At 42.9% G+C, this 21074-nt stretch overlaps 1 protein-coding gene across 1 annotated transcript in view; it reads right to left on the bottom strand.

Moving 5' to 3' along the window:
* NRXN3 (neurexin 3) overlaps nucleotides 1-21074 on the bottom strand; it is a 1900058-nt gene that overhangs the window by 1442527 nt on the left and 436457 nt on the right. Inside the window, exons 2-3 of the mRNA XM_084841335.1 lie at nucleotides 18897-19198; nucleotides 9351-9512 (exon numbers count right to left, since the gene is read on the bottom strand). Coding sequence (XP_084697461.1) covers nucleotides 9351-9512; nucleotides 18897-19198 — 464 coding nt within the window. The remainder of the gene's footprint in view (nucleotides 1-9350; nucleotides 9513-18896; nucleotides 19199-21074) is intronic.

Raw genomic sequence — 21074 nt, forward strand, 5'->3', positions numbered from 1 at the left:
ATGGAAGAAGAATGCGCATGTTTCAAAGATAAAATAAAGTGACGCATGCATTTTGACAAAATATGCATGAAAATATGCAAGAATTTTCAAGGGGGAAAGGGGAAAAGCTTGCATTCTGATACGGTAGGGATGTACAAAACATTTACCTTGTCCGTCCTGGGCAATCTGCGGTGGGGAGGAGGCGCTCCGTCCCTCCCCCTGGAATCCTCCCTGGTCGGCTCCGCTCCGCAGCAGCTCCGCGGAGCCACCAGCCAGGGCCAGCAGCAGCCGGAGTTCCAGCTGCAGCCGGGCTGCTGCGGCTGCAAATGGCGGCCGTCGTAGCGGCCGCCATTTGAATGCTTGCAGTCAGCCATGATAGGCTATGTAAATACTTATATAGCCTATCACGGCAAACAGCAGGGACGCAAATGGCGTAGCAGCCGCCATTTGCATCCTTGCTCTTTGCCGTGATAGGCTACATAAATACTTACGTAGCCTATCATGGCTGACTGCAAGCATGCAAATGGCGGCCGCTACAATGGCCACCATTTGCGGCCGCAGCAGCCTGGCAGCGGCCAGCCGGAAGACCAGCCACCACCGCCACCGCCGCCGCCACATCCGCCACCAGAGCCACCGCCGCATCCACCACCAGGTAAGCTCCATCCCGGGGGGATTCCACGGGGTGGCAGGGGGGAGGCCACTCCGCCACGGATTCCGGGAGGCCGGATTCTAAAGAATCCGGCCTCCCTGGAGTCCGTGGTGGAATTCTCTGACATCCCTATGATATGGACTCAAGTCAAAACAAGCTTTGAGATGGAATTTGGAGGACTTCGGCGAGCTCGAGTTTTGATGATTCACGCATCCCTAATAGACACTGCTGTGGGCCACAGAAAAATATTCCATTCTGCAGTCTTTTTAGAACACTTTCATTTAAGGATGCATGAGGATTTCATTTTTGATTGCAAAATGTGCGAGCATGCCCTGTTCAAAGCCCTGATTGCTAGTGCTAGCATGTATCAACCAAAAATGTTCACAAATTGCCAGACCTGTGCTTACGTTCAATTTGCACAATTTCCTCACTCACAGTGATCACAAACCCGAACAGGAATCGGGGGCACGAGGCAGGCGCTAAGGTGATGTTCGGAAAATCCTAGCAATAGGGATGGATGGACTCATTGGAGTCCATGCTCAGTGGGTATTTGAGCAGCTCCCGCTGCTGCCCAACCATGAGAGCCAGGCTGCGTGAGCCACTGGAGGGCTCAGCACATCTTTTATATCAGATGGGGCTCTATGTTTTCGTAGATTTATTGTTGCGCACAACCATGGCTGGAAAGGGCCATTTCAAGAACATTAGAGGCCTATGAAGATATAAAGCCCCATCTTGCATTAAAGGGGTTCTATATTTTTGTATACTGGGTAGCTGGGATGCGATGGGGAGAATGTACTGATCCTTTCTCCCCCTCCCGTCCCGAGCCAGCTACACAGGGGAGAGGCTTGACAGAAGGAGGATGGTGCGAGGGGCTTCCCTCTTGCCTTCCTCCTCCCCTCAAGGCGCTGCCTTCACAGTAGCTCCAATGGGAGGGGGAGAAAGGATCATTCTTTCAGCTAAGCCTTGTGCCCCCAGCTGAGCCATATGCCCGCAGCAGATGTTTTTTGTAAATTAAATCTTGCGCACAATGGCTGTCCAGAAAGTGTTGGACATTGTGCACAAGATTTAATTTATGGAAAATCACAAGTCACAATTTCTATGTGTAATGGTGACTTTGCTGCAGGTGCTCACAGGTGGGACTGGTAAATCCTGGCAGCTCATGTAGCTTAGCGGATGGGGGCTTGGTGAGCCATGTCTGGGGGGCCGAGTAGGGGGGAGTCCATCAGACTCCACACCTTACACAGACACTCACGACATCCCTACCTAGCAATCTGAAACATCACTCTGTCACCCATTCCTACTTTCATTACAGATTTTCAATTTCAGGCCATTGGAACTCACATTTGGTTTGTACTAAGGGTGGGGGAAGAAATTTCTTCAGTTTCCCCTTATTTATTTATTAATTTATTCCTCACCTTTGAATGAATATGCAAACCAAAAATCCAGTTATCCTTTGAAATCCAAAATTCTTCAGAGATTTCAATGGAGTTCTCCAATTAAAAAATGCATACAAAAAATGTGTATATTAGGGAAAACTGTACATGAAAAATGCATATATTAGTGAAAATAAAATGTAAAAATAAATTATAATAGGGAAGTTGCTTGCAAGAAATTAATACATTAGGTAAAATTGTATTAAAATGCATGTATTCGGAGTAATGCTCACAAATTAGCACAAATTTTCATGTAAACATTTTGTTGTGTTTGTTTTTTAACCAAACTTAGATTGGAAAAATAAGAATGTGAGAGAAACCAAAATTGACAGATTCATTCATCCCTAGTTTGTAATTAACGAATGTTTGGTTTTGAGTTCAAGAATTACCAGAATGCTTCCTATACCCTACCCCCCCTCCACACACACACACACACACACATACACCTGTGTCTTCAAAGTGCCTAGGCCCTTTGAAAAGTAAAAATGGAGCAACAGCAGATGGCTGGGAAACATGACATAGAGAGAGACAACTGACTGGCCTTTCAAATGTTCTGGCTTCATTCCTTGACGCTGTGTCCATCACCTTCTTAGAACAGTGAATAGATGCCAAGCAGGATGGCTGCTACCCAAGCCAAACCAACCTCTGGTGCTTTGTGTGGCAAATCATTGCTTTCAGCTGTGGTGGAAGAGGGAGTCTTGAGGACAAACATTTCAGGGGGACTGTCTGCCAAGGTTATTGGTTCTAGCTGAGAAAAATGGTCCTCTCCATTTTCCTCAGCAAGGAGCAGGGAGACGATAAACCCCAAATGTTCTCCCAAAGCCCACAGGTGCCAGCAATCCAAATAAACGTAGAGCAATTAACAGAATTAACACAGCTTTAAATAGCTTGGCACACCAGATGCAGAGTCCTAGCAGGGTTCCATAAAACGTAAAGTTATTAGAGATTAAACCGTTAATCATCTGTTCAGAGAGTGGATGCACAAACCATTTGGTCTGAAATGGCTAATAATCAGAAAAGGAGGCATGGATTTAATGGGCGCAATTATGCCATTCCGATTATCTTTTTTCTACCATATTCTATAGCTCCCTGTTCTATAGCCATCACTCCGCTTCTTGCTAGCTTTACTCCAGTTGGGAATGGAAGGAGACTGTGGTCAGAATCTTTACTTGAAAGATACCAGATCTCAGGCCTGGCATCCACACCCAGCGTGGTGGGACTCACCACGGCTGATGCTGGCCTCCCTTTTTCAAATTGCTTAACATTTTTTTCATAGACCAACAGTCCTGAAAAGAGAAGTGCTGGGCTAGGCGGCTGCAGCTGCCACTATCTTCGTTATCCCCAATAATTCTGGACTTTACCCCTGATGTACACTATGACAAGGGTGGACCCTAGAGGCAATGGGGATAAATAAGATGGCAGCAGTGCTTGCAGCTGGCCTCACCCGGCACTTCACTTTACAGTGCTGAGGGAGTACCGGGTGCCAGAACTACACCACTTTCAGTACCACTGGCCACCCCCTCTCCTGATAAACCGGGGGGGGGGCACCAGGGACTCAATGGAGGGAGCTACTGGGGAGCAAATTGTCAAGCCCCTCTCAAAGCTGGTGATGACCCTGCCAGATCTACAGATGTAACAAAAAGAGGGAGTAATGGAAAGTGATCGAATGGATTGCAGCAGTTCAAACTGCTGCTGAGGGACAGCATTTTTGCATGCTCTCTCTCTTTGTGCTGTGCTAGGTTTTTGGTTTTTGGTTTTTGGTTTGCTTTTTTCAACACAGAAAGAGCAGCATTCCGAAGACTGAGCTGGTACAAGTAATTCTGCTGCTCCTTCCTACTGGCTGCATGTGGAGAACCAGCTTGCTAGAGCAGCGGTGAACTATGTCAATGAGGGGTTTGGTTTTTTTTTTTATTTCTTACATTTATATCCCGCCTTTTTTCCTCCTTAAGGAACCCAAGGCGGCATACATACTCCTCCTCCTCCTCCAGTTTATCCTCACAACAACAGCCCTGTGAGGTGGGTTGGGCTGAGGGTCTGTGACTGGCCCAAAGTCACCCAGTGAAAATAAAACCTTAAATCATAACATAAAAACAAATAGAACACACACACAATTATTATATAATATATAATAATAACAAAAACAGGCAACAAGTAGATGTCTGTCAGCTTCTTGATTTCTGTGAATATCCAATCATGCCCTAAGTATTATAAACAATACTTAACATTTATATAATGCATTTCAAGTGTTCAAGGTTCTTCAGATGCATTATGTAAGTGCTCTTTACCACAACTCTATAAAAGTAGGCCAGTAATATTACCATCTGTGTACTGCAGTTTGGAAGGGGGCAGGACCTGAGGCCGAGGGAATAGCAGCTTGCCTACACTACTTAGAAAGTTCATAACTGAGATGGTATTTGAAGAAGTAAGATCCCTGGTTCACACTCCTAGAGCCAAATTAGGCATTATTCACACCTTTAAGCCCTGGCATGCAAGATTTTTTTTTTAAAAAAATAGCCAGTGCACATGGGATGGCCCAAGCTGGACCATTAGAACATAAGAAGAGCCATGCTGGATCAGACCAAAGGCCTATCTAGTCCAGCATTCTGTTTCCACAGCAGGTCAGCAGCCAATCAGATGCCCATGGGAAACCACAAGCAGGACATGTGGGCAACAGCATCCTACTCCTCACGTTCCCCCGCAAATGGTATACAGAGGCATACTGCCTCTGATACTGGAAGTAGCGGACAGCCATCATAACTAGTAGACATTGATTGTCTAACCCTCCATTAATGTGTTTAATCTCCTTTTGAAGCTGACCACAATGGCAGACATCCCTATATCTTGTAGTAGTGCATTCCATAGTTTTTAACTATGTGCTGTGTGAAGAAGTACTTTCTTCTATCCATCCTGAATCTCCCTCCATTCAGTTTCATTAGATGACACCTGGTTCTAGCATTACAAGAGAGTTCCAGTTGAACTATATTGCACAATTATATAATGATTTCTTCTACTTCCATTTATTTATTTATACCTACTAAGGATGTCCAAGGACTTCAGAATATGCCCTGTTCACAACCCTAAACGTGAGCACATTTTTCAGAAAAAGCTTGCAAATTGGTGAACTTGTGATCGTGTTTGAAAATTTCATTTTTTTTAATGGGAGAAAAGTGTCTACTTTTGAAAAACACACATGGAAATGTGCACTTTTCTCCTTCGAAATGCACGCTTTTCCCATCCAAACAAAAAGAAAAAGAGGCACAAACAAACATGCGAGTGAGACAAACCAAGCTTTGAAATGGTCTTCGGAGAATCTCAGTGAGCTTGAGCATCTTTGGTTGTCCCATCCCTAAATGGTTGCCCCTTCCCTAAATATACCCCACTTTTTTCCCTCCCCCCAAAAGTAATTCAAAAATCACTTAGCTAAAGTAGATAGACACAAAAATAAAAATGACAACAATTAATCATTGAAACAAGATTGCCAGACTGTAAGCCTATGGCCACTAGACACTGTCTAGAGGGCCATATGATACTTTGGTCTATGGGATCTGAGGTTGGAACCAGGGCTCCAACCTCAGAGCCCAGCAGCCATGCTCCTCACCCACCCACCACCCACTCCCTTGTAGCTGGCATGATTCTCTCTGTGCTGGCTACGTCTCCATGCTTGGAAATGGAATGCGGAGATGCTGAAAAGGGGATGGTCCCAGGGGCTGGGAGGGGAGGAGAATGCAGAAGCTGTGTTACACAGCTTCTTATGTGCGTCTCAGCCTCCTTCCCTCCCACTAGCCATGGCTAGACATGCAAAATCATTTGGCCAACTGGCCAAAAATGCAGGGTGGCTGGAACAAAGAGGTGAGGATCACCTGCATTGGATACTCAGCAGCCTCTGACTTCGGAGGCTGCCGACTATCTCAATAGGAGTGCACTCTCCAAGCATCAAGAGGTGGGAACACAGAAAGAGCCAATGCGAAGAATAAATAAGTTAAACTAAGCAACAACAAAATCAAATGCTGGTTTAAAAAGAAATGTTTTCAGTTGCCAGCACACATACCGAGAAGGAGCTAATCTAACCTCTTGGGGCAGGGAAGTCCATAGGCAGGACACCGCCATGGAGAATGTCCTTTGGTACATTGTCAGCAACTGTGCCTCAGAAGGCAATGGCACATGCAAGGGAGCTGCAATGGATGAGCAAGATTAAGGTGGGAGGAGGCGGTCCAAGGAGCCAAGTCCCACACAGTTTAGGGTTTTAGAGGTAATAGCCAGTTTCTTGAATTGCACTCAGAAAGTAACTGGCAGGCAGTGAGGTTGATAATATAAAGTGGTCACATGATCCCAGCACTTTGTCCCAGTCAAGATTTTAGCAGCAATATTCTGCATCAAGATTTGGAGGGTTTTCAAGGGCAGACTCACACAGAACATTTTATGGTAGTCCAAACAAGATGTAATTAATATATGCAGGCCTAGAGCCACGTCTAACTGTGCCAGGGATGGGCACAGCTGACACACCATGGTTAGTTTATGGTTAATTTATTTATTATATTTATAACCTGCCTTTTTATTTCTTGTGAAATGTCCGGGGTAGCTAACAAGAGCAAAAAAGAAAAAAAATATAGAAACAATCCTAATTTAAATAGGGATATACATCGCTGGGAAATCCAGTTTTTTTTTGGCTCGATGGAGTTCCATGGCATGCCCAATTTGCTTTTCATTTGGGAGGCGAGCTGCGGGCTGTTCCCCAGACTCTGGGAAGTTTTTGCACAATTTGGGGGGGGGGAGTTCTGCAGTTTGTGCAAATTTCTGAGTAATTTATTCAAACTCAGCCGTAATTTGCGCAAATCGCTTGGAAATTTGTGCAAACTGCAGAACCTTCCAAAACAATGCACAAAATTCCCAGAAAATCTGCAAACTGGCCTAACTCACTGCACATCAAGTTGGGCGCTGCAGCGGGAACCAAAAGAATGTCCAGGGGAGGACAAGCATGGGAAACCCCTCAAATGGATTTCTCCAGCAGCCCTACATTTAAAACAAATTAAGAAAATACCATGAGAAGTTGAAAATAAAATCAACTAACTGAAAAAGCCAGAAAACAATATTAAAGAACTGGACAGGCCATAGCTATGCCAAAAGAAAAAGGTCTTCAGCTGGCCTCAGAACACGAATCCCAGAAGGGGCCAGACAGATTTCCTGAAGCACAGGGTTCCATAGCCCATGGGTGTCACACTATAGATGGCTTTTTCACACATGCTTGATAGTCATATCCCTGATTGTGACACATGCACAGGGGCCTCTCCAGCTAACCTCAGTGGATAATATGGGAGGAGACAGTACTTTGAAATAGGATGTTGTGGGTATCCAACTGGGTCCAGGAGTTTGTTGGATCCCCCCCCCCATGCTTGCCCCCCTGAACACAGCTCGGGGAGCTCCTGCCATACTGCGCAAGATGCCAGGACTTCCTGGACCCATCCACTCACGCCCAGCAGCTGTCCATCCCCTGTGCAAGCTGCCATTTTTACAGAACATGGGGGGGCTAGATTTTCATATATCTGATGCTGTGCACAATGGTGGACGTAAAGGGCAATTTCCACCCTTTTTGTATTTCTAATGTTGCAGAAATGGCCCTTTATGGCAGCCATGGTGTGCAACACTAGATATACAAAAATCTAGAGCCTCCATCTTCCATCAAAATGGCGGCTTGCATGGAGCAGTGGGCAGCTGCGTGGCATTCCTGGACCACTTGCAGAACCTTCTAGGGGCTTACGCAGCCCACAGCAGCTCCTCGAGCACCTGCTGAGCATGGACTCGGGTGAGTCCATCCATCCCTACTTTTACGTATCCAGGTTCCAAGTCATGTAGGACTCTACCGCATAAACCTTTTACTCTGCTATGGCTACTTTGTTCTTTGCTCAACATCATGCTTTTATATTTTTCTTTAATCTATTTTAGAAATTTCCCACACATTTTTTTCCCTTTCACACATTTATGACAGTGCTTATTAGTGCCTGAGGATAATTAAATTTAAAATGAATAGCATTTCCCCCTTCTAACTGCCCTTGCCTTCTACCAGCCCCCCTTTCTCACTGCTTTTGCTCTATATGTTGCCACCTTTGGGGGAAGTGGGGTACGTAAACACCCTTTTATACTTTTGAATACAATTCTTTTTCCTCCTTTCTTTGACTGAAAAAAGTTTACAGAAAAAAGTCAGTAAAAGAGAAAAAAGAATGGTACAAAAAAGGAACAATGTATAGTTGTTATTTTTCTTGAATTTAGGCAGTGCTGTCAACACTTTTTTCCTCATAAAATTGCTATTTTTGCAGTCACATTCATATATTTTATTTCTCCTACTTAAATTCATACTTTTTTTCTAACTTTAAACAGCTGCTGCTCCCCACACATGGTCATCTTATCTATCATTTTCTTCCCTAATTCCCTTCTTTTCCTCCCATTCTTCTTTCCTTGGATAGACAGTGTTTTCTCCTTTATTTCTTGAATAATTTTGCATTCTCCCCCTTTTCTCCAGCTTCTATAATGCTGACATTGTTCTTATTCCCTGTGGTCTATTGCCCATTATGTCATTCTACTACATTTTCTCTTTAGTCCCAGAAATGGGTCTTTGGTTCAGTCCATAAGCCTCCTTTCTCAAATAAAGTATACTATAGCTGACAACAATTAGTGTGTCAGATAGAGCTGTCAAAATTCCTCAAAAGACATATTTCTGAAAACATTTCTGAGATTTGTTTTCTCTCACACATACCCTAGAAAAAGAAGGCTACGTCACGGAGCATTCTTTGTGTATTCTCTAACATTTTTTTTGTGACAGCCCATATTTTCCGAAGTCCAGGTTATTGTGGAAGATGGGAGAAGGCAGCTGCCGACACAGCTGCTGCTGTAGCGACTTGCAGCGGCAGCAAAAATACAACTTCCGGAAAAATAGAAGCTATGCTACTGCCACTGCTAAAGGTGATCCCCATCCCTAGGAAACTGTTAGAAAAATTCTGTTCCCCTTAGAATACTTTGGTGAACTGTCCCCTGCCCCAATTTCACTGCTGACAAATAGGGAGGGGAATTAAAAGATGCCATTTCTACACAGATAAACTTTCCACTAACTCCAGCTCTAATCGCTTGTTTGCATTACACCCAGTTTCACTCTTCACCACTTATATTTTGGCTACGTAAGGCCAGGCACTCAGATAAAGACTGTGTTATTAGAGTAGACACGATATTCAGTAAGAAAAACCCAGAAAAGTTGATTGAAGAACATCAGAGTCAAACAAGCAAATGCTATTAACATTTACCTCTTTGAGGCAGCCCATGAAGTTATTGCTGATAGGAGAACCAGGTAAATCAGCTGTACTGGGGCTCCCACCCACATAGAAGAAGTCATCCGAGCCTAGCATGGTATAGTCTTCTTGTGTGTAGCCGGTGGTGGTGAGGATTCCATCCACAGAGATTGTCACCTGTTTGAAGGACACAATGGACAAAAGAAAGAAAGAAAAGAAAAACAAAATTCCCAGCAATGACTTTACTGTTCTTAGAAGAGTAAATCATCTCCCCCATGTTTTATGCAACTTTTAGTACATGTTTTGCTGAGCTTTGTTTATCCAGTGCAGCTCAGTTCCATTTTCTGGTCTGCTTTTTTGCCCCTTCCCTTCCCTTCCTCAGTCACCTCCTTTGTTAGTTCAACAACTTTGCTAAAGCCAAGGAGAACTATTCTACCTGCCATGATGATTTCCATTTGATCAGGCCAGAAAATGGAGCCGTTCTGGGAAGAGAGAGCATCTGAGCTGATTTTATGATTAATTGGTTGTTATTGGTAGTGTTTTTTGTTAGTTACAATCGTTAGTACAGACACTAATGAAGACGAAGTTGATATATTTGATTTTGCTTCTTTTTTTTTTTTTTTGCTCATGGCACACTGATGATCATGCATTCAGGGGAGGAGGGAGGGAGGGAGGGGGTCTCACTTTCAATACATTATGGATGAGCATGCTATGTACCTATAGAGACACACACCCACCACCCAGCACCGCAACGTAAAGAAAAAAAGAGCAAATTTTTTAAATCATATGTATATATGAAATAAAATTAAAGTAAGAATAATATAAAAAGAAAAGACAAAAGTCAACCACACACCAGCAAGTGTGAGGAACAAAAGGTGAGAGTTTGAAAGAGAGAGAGGAATGGCAAGTGTGCATACACACCATACTTTGACACGCTCATGCCAGTGATATTCAGAATCCAGAAGAATGGAGTAAAAGAGTTTGAGAGAGAGAGAGAGAGAGAGAGAGAGAGACTGATTTTTTCACACTTGCATGCAGTCATTAAAAAACAAAACAAAAAGCTAAACTAGAGTAGAAGAAAAAAACATCCAAACCTTAAAAGAAAATGGGGAAAGTCTTAAAAAATTATCCAAAGCCCATAACACATGGAGGGTGAAGGGACACAGAAGGGGAGCCGGGAGTGTGGGGCCAGGGAGGAAGGTAGTGAAAATGATATGCATTTGGTTTAAAGGTTATATTGTGGCTTGGAAAATAGATGGGGGAAAATAGAGACTGAGACGTAATATGGTCAGGTGGGAGAGGAGGTGGGTCTTAACCAGATGTGGTCATGCCATGCAGAGTGTGTACTGAAACAAACAACCGGCTGAGCTCCTTTCGGCCATGGCAGGTGGAAGGTCAAAGAGAAGAGGAGGGAGGGAGGGAGGGAGGGAGAGAGAGAGAGAGAGAGAAAGAAAGAAAATATGTAGAGGAAGTTGGCAGAGACAGAGGTTAGAATGGAATGAAGAAGAAGAGGAAAGCTCTGGCCAGTTTTGCCTACAACAGCTGTTGACGCAACAAAAGGATGAGGGGGGAAAGAGTGGCCTCACCACAACAAACTATAGGCCCTGACATGGTTGTTGAGCTAAAATCCTTCAGAGAATTCCAAACAAACAGACAGGCAAAAAGAGAAAGCACGAAAGAAAGAAAACCAGAAGGAAAGAGAGAGAAGAAAGAAAAAGAATGAGAAAAATACTGGAAAAAAGTAAGAGGAATATATATAGAGAGAGAGAGAGAGAGAGAGAGAGTGAAGAAGCCAGTGAAAGAGATGATGAAACCCCATTTCCAGAACTGTTGTATTTGTTTGTTTGCTTCTTGTTGTTTTTGTTGTTGTCGTTAAAGAAATTATTTTTTTCAAATTAATAACGAAATAAAGAGGAAGAAAAGGTGTTTATAGCAAAATCAAAAGAAAAATCAAAGGGGGGGAGGTAAGTATAAAGAGGAGGGGAAAATAGGGTGGTGGGGGATGGAGAGTTAAAGGCAGGTAACACACGGCAAACCCAAAAAAAGAGACAATAAGAATGATATCTACCAGACAATGTAGTTTGTTTACCATAGCGTGTCCAATGCCTGAGTGCTTTGCGGAAAAGGGGGAAGAAAGGAAATTAAAAAATTGTGAACAGAACGATTGTTAATTAAAATAACTAAAAGCAAAGATGAGTCGTTAGGGTGTTAGTACATTAGTCGGTTAGTAAAAATGACACATTGCATGAATGGTCTAGTGTTAGTCTTTCAAAAAAAGGCGTGGGGCGCCTGACACACACAGAGTGAGAAGGAGGACAATATGAGCAGGACTGTCTGGGAAACCATGCCATATAGATTGTTAGGAGGAAGGGAGCTGTCTACCCTTCCCATTCTCCTTTTGGTGTTTCTTGCCCATCCCACTTTGAGAACATTTAATAAGATCCCCACCCCCACCCCCCAAAACTGGTTCAAAAGTAAAGAAAATAAACAATACTTACTTTCCAAAACCCCATTAAAAGTGTATTCGCCATCCATCCCCCTCCACCCCACATAAATAAATATATACCATTATGAGCAGCTCCAACCATGTTCCAGCCCACTGCCAAGCTCATTTCTCTCTCCTTTTAGTTACTGCGATCATTGCTACCCTCAGGTGCTGCTCAGTTATTCTAACCAACCGACTATATCTCGTGGGTGCAGGCTGTTGCTTGACGGTTCCCTGGGGGTTGTCCTTCCCGTCCCCCAATTTCCAGATTTCTCTTTAAAGCAGATGGACTGGTGGCTCTCAGGAAAGACATACAGCATGAGAGGTTGGACTAACAGAGACGACGTGTAGCTCACCTGTGATACTCTGGAGGGTAGGGAGAAGGTTGCCTAATTGTGGAAGGCAGGATGACTGCTTGCATCAGGTAATTTGGAATGAAGGGAAGAAGGTTGATAGAATTTAACATGTCCTTTTCAGGGAGGGAAAGGTACACTTCTATTGTCCACCGGTAAGCTTGCAGACTAGGATTCCAGAACTCAGGTTGCTAACAGGAGTACTATCAATTTATGGGGAAAGGGGCATGTCCACTTTAGATTAATACCAAAAAATAAAAAAAATAAAAAATCTGTGGTCCATTAATTGCCTCTGGTCAAGCAGTCTGTTTGTTCATATGTCTGCATAGTTCTTTTTGAGGAAATCCTTGCCTCTTGTATTTGTTCCTCTATTTTTAACATGGCCATTCTAATGATTAAAATGGGCACATAGCCTATAGGTCCGATTCAGCAATGGAATAAACTGCTTGGGCTTCCTCAATTGGGGGGGGGGGTCCTTCTACTTCTTCCTCAATTGGGGGGGGGGTCCTTCTACTTCTTATTCCCTTCACCATTTGGTGGAAAGGCAGGATACAAATTTAAGAAAAAAAAATGATGATGATGATGATGATGATGATGATAATAATAATAATAATAATAATAATAATAATAATAGATTTTTATAGATGGGCAGTATCCTATTTGACACTATCACTAACTTAAGTTATGTTGTGCTAGTGTAGGTAACCTCTACTGCAAAGGGTTTTTCTCCCGAAAACCCCCTTGTGCTAGCAGATGCTATTGGCATTGGCCTAGAGGTCACTTCTGCTAGCACAACATAACTTAAGTTAGTGGTTGTGTTGATTAGGATAATGCCCTTTATCTCTTTGGACCGGAGATGATGCAACTGCAGTATGATGCCATCGTGTGTCCATTTCCTTTCACTTTTGATGATGAAAATTAATACCTTGAGAAGCCTTTCACCACATAATTTAGGGTATGTCAGAAGTATTCTTGTCCTCCCCTTAATAAATGAGGGGAAAGGTACTGCAGGGCAAATGGGTTGCCAAAGATTATGAGGTATTAGCAGCTGGACTGCAGCAACACCGTGTTTTGTTTTGTTTTTACTTTTAAGTGTATCTCTTCTGAAAGTGCTGGTGAAAGATATCAACCATCCCACATCTGCCACACACAAAAAGCTTTCCATTTGCTAAAACAAAACATCACTGTTAAGATAACAGTAATATAAATTAATTGTGACATAAGCAGTGACTACTCAAGGAAAAATCAAGCACAAATGGAAAGGTCTGAGGTTAACTACCAGCCGATCTATACGTACAAGAGAATCACATGGTGAAACACTTCCTGGATGTACCATTTCAGACTGCAGCAGATGCAGAAATAATACGTTTGAACATTCTCACACACACATCTCCCTGCACTTAGAAAACAAACATTTCAGAGAGAAAGGCTTTATGCTAACAAAGATCCTGATGTCCCAATTTTCCAGGAACTTTTTCTTCATGGAGAAGCACTGAACTCCCACCAGAAACTTGAAGTGGTACAGTCCATCAAGAGTTGTGCCATGTCATTCTGCTGTGTGTCTCCATTGGCTTTATGTCCCTATCTGACAAGAAACTGAGAAATATATATATTTCAAAAAACGACGACTGATCTCCACTTCTAATTCTAACTGCCATCATCCTCTGTCCCTGCATTTTGAACAGACCGTTCTGGCATGCCAGGATGATTAAATTTCCTTTGGACATTGCCTGTAATTGAAGACCAGTTATCACCCATTCCCAGAAAAATAATATACACCATTAAACAAAATGGTCAATGCATCGAAGAGAGAATTTCAGAGAGTAGCCATTCTGAAAATGTAAAAAAGAAAAAGAATATCTATAACATCATGGGTAAAATGAATAAATAAAGTTACATTTTGAAACTGAAAATACATTTTGTATTTTGAGGCTGACAGTCCTTTACTGGACAGATGAGAATGACTGAATGAAATGGGATCATTAGGCCCATCTACTGCATAAAGAATGAAATTTACATTTGTACGTGATCCAGTGGAAATAAACAAACATTGCCTTCAGTTGCTTGCAGCCCCCCTGTGTCACTTTGAGCAGAATTTGGCCTGACACTATGCCATTGTTCTGCTTACACACAGAAACGTCAGATCTGCAGAAATGAAAGTTTTGCAGCCCTGGAATAGAAAACATACATCTTTTTTTTCTTTTCAAATGAGGCATTCTTTAAGAAGTGGGAATATCAGCCAAATGAAGGACATCGAAGAACACCTGAGGAAGGGCTGCAGCTCCGTGGTAGAGCACCTGCTTTGCATGTGGAAGGTCCCAAGTTTAATCCCCGGCTTCTCCAGTAGGGCTGGAAAAAACCCTGGCTGACCCTGGGTAGCTGCTGCCAGTCAGTGTTGATAATACTGGGCTAGATGGACCAAGGATCCGACTCAGTATAAGGCAGCTTCCTATGTTCCTTCATTGTGGAAAGTTAAATGTAAGAATATCGTAAGGAGAAATTGAGAATGGTTCTGAGAAGTACTTATCTAAATATATGCAAGAAAACTATGAAGAAGATTAGAAGACATCTTATACAGGATCGATATGGCCATTGGTCCCCCAAGATGTAAGATGAACTATTCTGGAAGATAGGGATATTTCAAAACAGCCCAGGGAGTTTTCAGTATCTGCCTTCCAGGAAAAAAAATATATCAGAGGGCTACCTGAGCTGTTATTTTCAGGCAACAAATCTAAGGAATCATTATGCTCTAAAGAAGACTGCACAGAAGTAGTTTGGGCACAAATGTCTACATGAGATTTGTGGCATTGTTAGAACTCAAACATGACATCACTGGATCACTTACTCTGGTATGTAGCTTGCCTCTTATAACCCTCAACACCAAAGAACTAAAAAGGAAGCTAATATAAGCAAATCTAATTAAAAGATTGCAAAGGTAATCAGAAATCTACATATCAGTGAGTCTAATTTGGCGCTGATAAAATTGGTAGAAGATGTAGTCAAAAGCAGAACGACTAAAATACACAGATGAATGCAGGTAGCATTAGGGAGGAGGCAGCATGCAAGTTGTGAAGAGAAATCATGCCTCAGAATTAAACCTAATAGAATTTTTGATGGTTAATACATTATTAAAACTGGTCTACTTTGTACTGTGACATTCTACTAGCCCTGCAAATGTAGCAGATAATTTGGTGCTGCCACGCCAGCAACATTGCAAGATGAGCCATAGTGGCATTGCACAAGATTGCTTCATGTTGACAGAATAGATTTTTAAAATGTGCACAAAACGCATATATTTGCAAAAAATGCACACAAAACAAGTTTATTCAGTGAATTAAAATGCGTACATTTGGAAAATGCATACAAAAAGGCCTACTAATTTTCACAATCTAATATGGCATCAAGAAAGAGCAAACTTAGTAGCAGAAAAAAGAGGGCCTGAACAAAATGGAGCTTGAGAGATCTGTCCACCCCTACAAGAAGCATCTTGGAAGCTCTCTTGGTCGCTCTTTTGCGGGGGGGGGGGAGAAATTGGCTCAGGGAGCTACAGTTGCAAAAACCGAAAATGGAGGAGTTTAGAGATTATTAAGAACGGGATAGAGGACAACAGAGAAACAATCTCACCTTCCTTTGGCAAATCAAGACTACTAGGGAAAAACAGTGTACAATTCTCCTTCTGATATTGTTGAAAATATAAAGAAAAAGGTGTATATTTCATATGAGTAAGTCAACGTACTTAAACTTCATAAAATAGAGTGGTAAGAGGAGATATAATAGAAGCTAATAAGATCTTGAGTGGGCTGGAAAAAATTAATAGGATGGAGATCCTCTTTAAATAGCACAATTAATATTCAACAAGCCTGAAAACAAAGATAATATCTCATTCTTCCCCTCAAAGCACCTAGGTTGTTTGTGGAACTCCTTGCCACTAGAGTCTGGATCTACACTAGTGCTTTTTATCAGTATTGAAGTGCACTGATAATGGTGGGGGCACGTTACACATTCCATATATTGCTTTACTAGCATTATTTCCCACTTTTTATTCCCTACTACCCAAAATACCACAAGAGATGTAAGTGTGCCTGCCACAAAGCATAAATGCACAAGAGGGATTTAGCATCACCGTGAAGGGATCGTATCGATATGACATGAGGCGTAGACCTGCTATAGTTGTAGCACTGGCTGATAATGTACTGAGGGACAGGGGGGGAGTAAATAATGATGATGATGATGATGATGATGTAAGATAGGAATATGTAAACAATTCAGTTACATGCTCAGTGAATTTCATTCTAAATTAGAGCATCTCTCAAACGGGAAGTAGTTGGAAGTGGATATGGTATTTTCTTTCATGTGCTTCTGTAGACTCTGTTCTTGCTCAATAACCAAAGTCTCCTAGAAGATCTTGCTATGTCTCTGTGTTGCATTCCTAACTCCTGGGCTCAGCACAGTAGTGACTGCTTCTTTAATCTTTATTAGGAAGACCAGTTGCTTGCTTCCCTGCTTGCTTGCATTGTTCTGCATGGATATACACGGAGAAAGCCAATGCCTCCTAAAGGGTTGACATGGAATATTTACAATACATCTGACCCAGCCACTAGATGCTGTGTTGGCTGAGCCACTGTTTGCATCAAGTATTGCCATTCTTTGAAGTCTAGATATTCTATTCCTGATTGATTGATTGATTACATTTATATCCCGCCATTTTTCCACCTTAAGGAACCCAAGGTGGCGTACATAGTCCTCCTCTTCCAGTTCATCCTCACAACAACAGCGCTGTGAGGTGGCTTGGGCTGAGAGTCTGTGACTGGCCCAAAGTCACCCAGTGAGCTTCCATGGCCGAGTGGGGACTAGAACCTTGATCTCTTGACTCCCAGTCCAACACTCTAGCTACTACACCACACTGGCTCATATTGAAGAAGGAAGGCATAAAAATGGATTTCACAGACAATTATGTATCCTCTATTCAGTTTTTTTCCTTTCAAAACAGGGCCGCTTTTCACTATGAATTGCAAAGTAAATCAGCTTTACAGGCTGTTCATCCAGAAGTATATTCCAAAACATTAAACACTGTTGCAGGTAAGATAATTATATTTAGTACATTTAGAGCATTGGATCATTCAACTATATCTCAAGCAAAACAAAACAAAAAGTAAGAACATTTTTGGCATCCTAGAAGCTGTAGATCTAATGTTTCTGAAAAGAAATGAGAAGTCAATTGCTGATTTTGCTTAAGGGCTGCCTCTGGAAAGCTCTGGAAATTGAACCTAATTATGCAAGTAAATGCCCATGGGGAAAAAAGATTTTCCTGGCCCCTGACTGTGATTAGTTAATGTCCTTAGGCATGAGGATTATTACTTTCTATTAGTATAAACATTCCCCCAAGGCAGCTTTTTCAGCCTGTAAAGCTGCATAAAGTGATTGGTGTTAACATTCATATGAGCAAGCAAAATAAACAAGCAAGGTTTTGCTTACATCAACAAGTGTGGCTCTGAATGCTTGCAATTTAAACAACAAGAACAACTTTAAAGTATTAATTTAAAAGAATCTCAGCTTACAAGCTATTTACACCACATTTACAAATCAAGGAGAACACAAGTAATTTACATATATGATATAAAGCTCATTTGTTATGCTGCAGATGGACTCAAGTGACAGGATATATTTCACCAGCTTTCAGGAGCAAAGTTATTTAAATTTATCTTACCTATTAAACATTCGTATTTTTATTTTATGAGGGGGGCGGCTTTCAGTATTTTAAGGCTGAATGTCTAAGTGAGCACATCACCTGATTCAGCTGCCTGCATACAGAAGCAGCAAGTGAGATTACAAAAGGGGTGGGTGGCAGCTTTTCCAAGGTGGCTTCGATTAATAAGTCCTTCCTTCCTTCCTTCCTTCCTTCCTTTTTGGGGAGGGGGGTCGTCCTTACAGGGAAAAGTGGTCAGAGACAAAAGCAGCAGTAGTGCAGATTCATAACGAAAATCAAAGCAAAGAACTAAGGAGATCTGGAAAAAGTTCGGCCAGTTAAGTATCAGGAGCATAAAATAAGTAACTCGTGCACAAAGGGGTGGGGGGAAAGAGGGGGAAAGGCAGAAACAAAGTCTGTTATGTGGGCCTAATCCACTGGGAAGTTCTCCCACACAAGCCCTCTTGAAGCGGCCTTGCTTAGATGCCATTCATTGCAACAGGTTTTGTACAAGAGAATGTCCAAGTAGGATTGGGCCCCTTACAGAATTAGAGCAATGACATCATGGAAATGGTTAAATCAATTAACAGGCCATAAAGGACAAAAAGGGAGCGGATAAAGCGACTGCAGAAAATAGTCTCCATTCCTACTGTAATTAAATGCAACAAGAATATTACTGATAAGATTGAAATGTAATTAAGGAAATAATAAAAAGAAAGAAAAGGAGGGGGAAGAGCAAAGGAAAAGGGAGATGAAAGTAAAGTCACAAAATCGTATTGTTAAATCAAATCAGGGGAGGAAAGAAACAGACAGAAAATTATTAAGTGGAAATGAAGATATTGCAATGAGGCTAAGTTACAGTAAATTAATGAGTTCTTGTTTTTCTTCCAGTGACTGCACAAGGTTAGGATACAGATGCTTAGGTGCACCCACCCAAGTTGCTACATGTCTAACAGCTGCCTTCTAACTGTCCAACTACCCCAGCTTCGCTTCACTAGAGAGGAGCCTCCCCAGCTTTCTCTCTCTTTCCCCATTACCTGCCGCAGGTTGCGTGTCACTTTAACGTCGTGCCACTGGTTGTCATTAAATTTGCCACTGACTGGCTCCACAATGGCCTCAAAGGCTCCGGACCCCAGGTTAATGATCAGCGAGACCGCACCATCTTTCAGAGCCAAGTTGACGTAATCGGCCGACTTGCCCGTGTGCAGGATCAGCCCGTTGCGCTGCCACGTCTTGAAGGACAGTGTGATCTCATCGCTGCTGCTTTGAATGGGATTCTGGGAGAGGTCATAGCACAGGTATTCGGAGCCACGGAAGGTGGCTACATTCTCGTCTCTTGCTGCAGAAAGGCAAAGAGAAAGAGGCAGAAGTGTGGTCAGTCTTGTTCCACATAAGAACGAAAACTCTGAAAAACTCTCGTGGCGGTCAGATTCGTTACCTGCCTCTCACTGCACATACAAAAGAATGCCAGAAATCTCTGCTTCTGGTACTTCAGGAGTTGCCTCATATCAAGTGAGATCACTGGTCCATCTAGCTTAGTATGTTCTTCACTGGTTCTCTAGGGTTTGAGGCACAGAAGGGTTGAGCCTTGTGAAGAGATGCCCAGAGATTGAGCAAACAGGTTGTTTGCAAAGCATGTGTTCCACCACTGACCTACATCCCTTCCTGTGTGGCCCACTCTTCCCCTAGTGCAAGACCTGATCTAGGAACAGAATCTAGGGCTTCTTGCTGCCACAATACGTATCATGCTACTAGACCAGGCGTTGGGAACCTTTTTGAGCCCAAAGGCCACGTTCTCCCATGGGATGGCTCTTGGAGGCCATATTTCTGTAATGAGTGGGCCTGGGGGCAAAAATGGAGTTTGATACATAGACACACATGTGCACACACACATCTCAGTGGGCCACAAAGCAGGCCTGTGGAGCACTTGAGAATAGTGTGATTGTTTATTAACAAGTTAAAACCCTTTAATTTTGAACATACACATTGGTCTCAAGCGCTTTGTAGGCAGCCCACTGACCTGCCTGTGCTTTGAGGTCAACCCCAAGGGCTTGCCGGAAATGTAGGCAGGTCAGGAAGCTTTAGGAAGGAAGTTCAAAATGATGATAGCTGAGTGCTTCAGGAAGTAACGCAAAGTGACGGGTAAGTTGTGAGGAGTACCACAGCAGTCCCAGCAAGCAGTCATCAAATTTTACTATACAAGCCTGGGCATGTCATGTCAGGCTGTAGGACTCCTCCTCAGAGGAAGAGCTGGAGCACCAAGTCCCACCACCAACAGCAATGCCCAGTCTCTGCCAGCAGACCAGGAGGAGCCCAGGCCCTCAAGGGTGACTACTAGGAGGGAATCACCTGCGGAGGACAAGGACTCTGCATCAGAGGTGGAGACAGAAAACCCCCAAGTCCTCAGGAGAGATGCCACCTGAAAAGACAGGAACTCAGAAGGAGTGCTAGGCTTCCTTGTGAGAAAATGTCTACTTGCACATAGGAGGCTTGCTCACAAGGAGGAACTTTACAGCTGTAGTTAATAGAAGCTCACAGCTGAAGCTTGGGTGTGGCTCTGATAGTCTCTGCATAAAAACAACAGTGTAAGGCTGAGAGAGTGTCTAGAAAGAACATCAACTAGACCTTTATATACCCAGCTTTCCTTTTCTTGCCTCTGGATTGCTTCATGGTGTGAGTACTTCTGGACTCAATTCTGATTCTCCTTCTGCCTGTTCCTTGTCTGCTGTGTTGCCTTGGGACCTTTTTGCCTGAGACCTGGACTGCTGAGACCTTGCTTTTTGCCTGATCCCTGTTTGTGCTGACCATCTTGGAATTCATGGACCCTTGAACATGCAAATGGTAGGCTCAGACACAGGGAAACATAATGGGGCGGGGCGGGGCGGGGCTGAGGAAGGCTTGGAACTTCAGAAGAGAGGATGGTGAGCCAGGCCACCTTAGGATGACCATATGCCCTCTTTTAGAGAGGACAGCCCTCTATTTGAAGGGCTGCCAGAGGACTGCCCTCTGTTTTGAAGGTGTTCTCTATTTAAAGGACAGCCCAGTATAAAGATAAAGAATTATCAGAAGGAAGACTCAGGCCTTCAAGTTCTTCATCAACAGGACCTGGATAGCAGATTGAGCAAGGCACACAGGTCAACTGGCCACAGTCTTCCACTTTATTTATTTATTTACAATATTTATATGCTGCTCCACATCAAAGGTTTTGGAGCAGT

This window comes from Heloderma suspectum, chromosome 1 (assembly GCF_057233095.1).
Source record: "Heloderma suspectum isolate Gila_16-S chromosome 1, 16-S_ref, whole genome shotgun sequence".
Classification (NCBI taxonomy): domain Eukaryota; kingdom Metazoa; phylum Chordata; class Lepidosauria; order Squamata; family Helodermatidae; genus Heloderma; species Heloderma suspectum.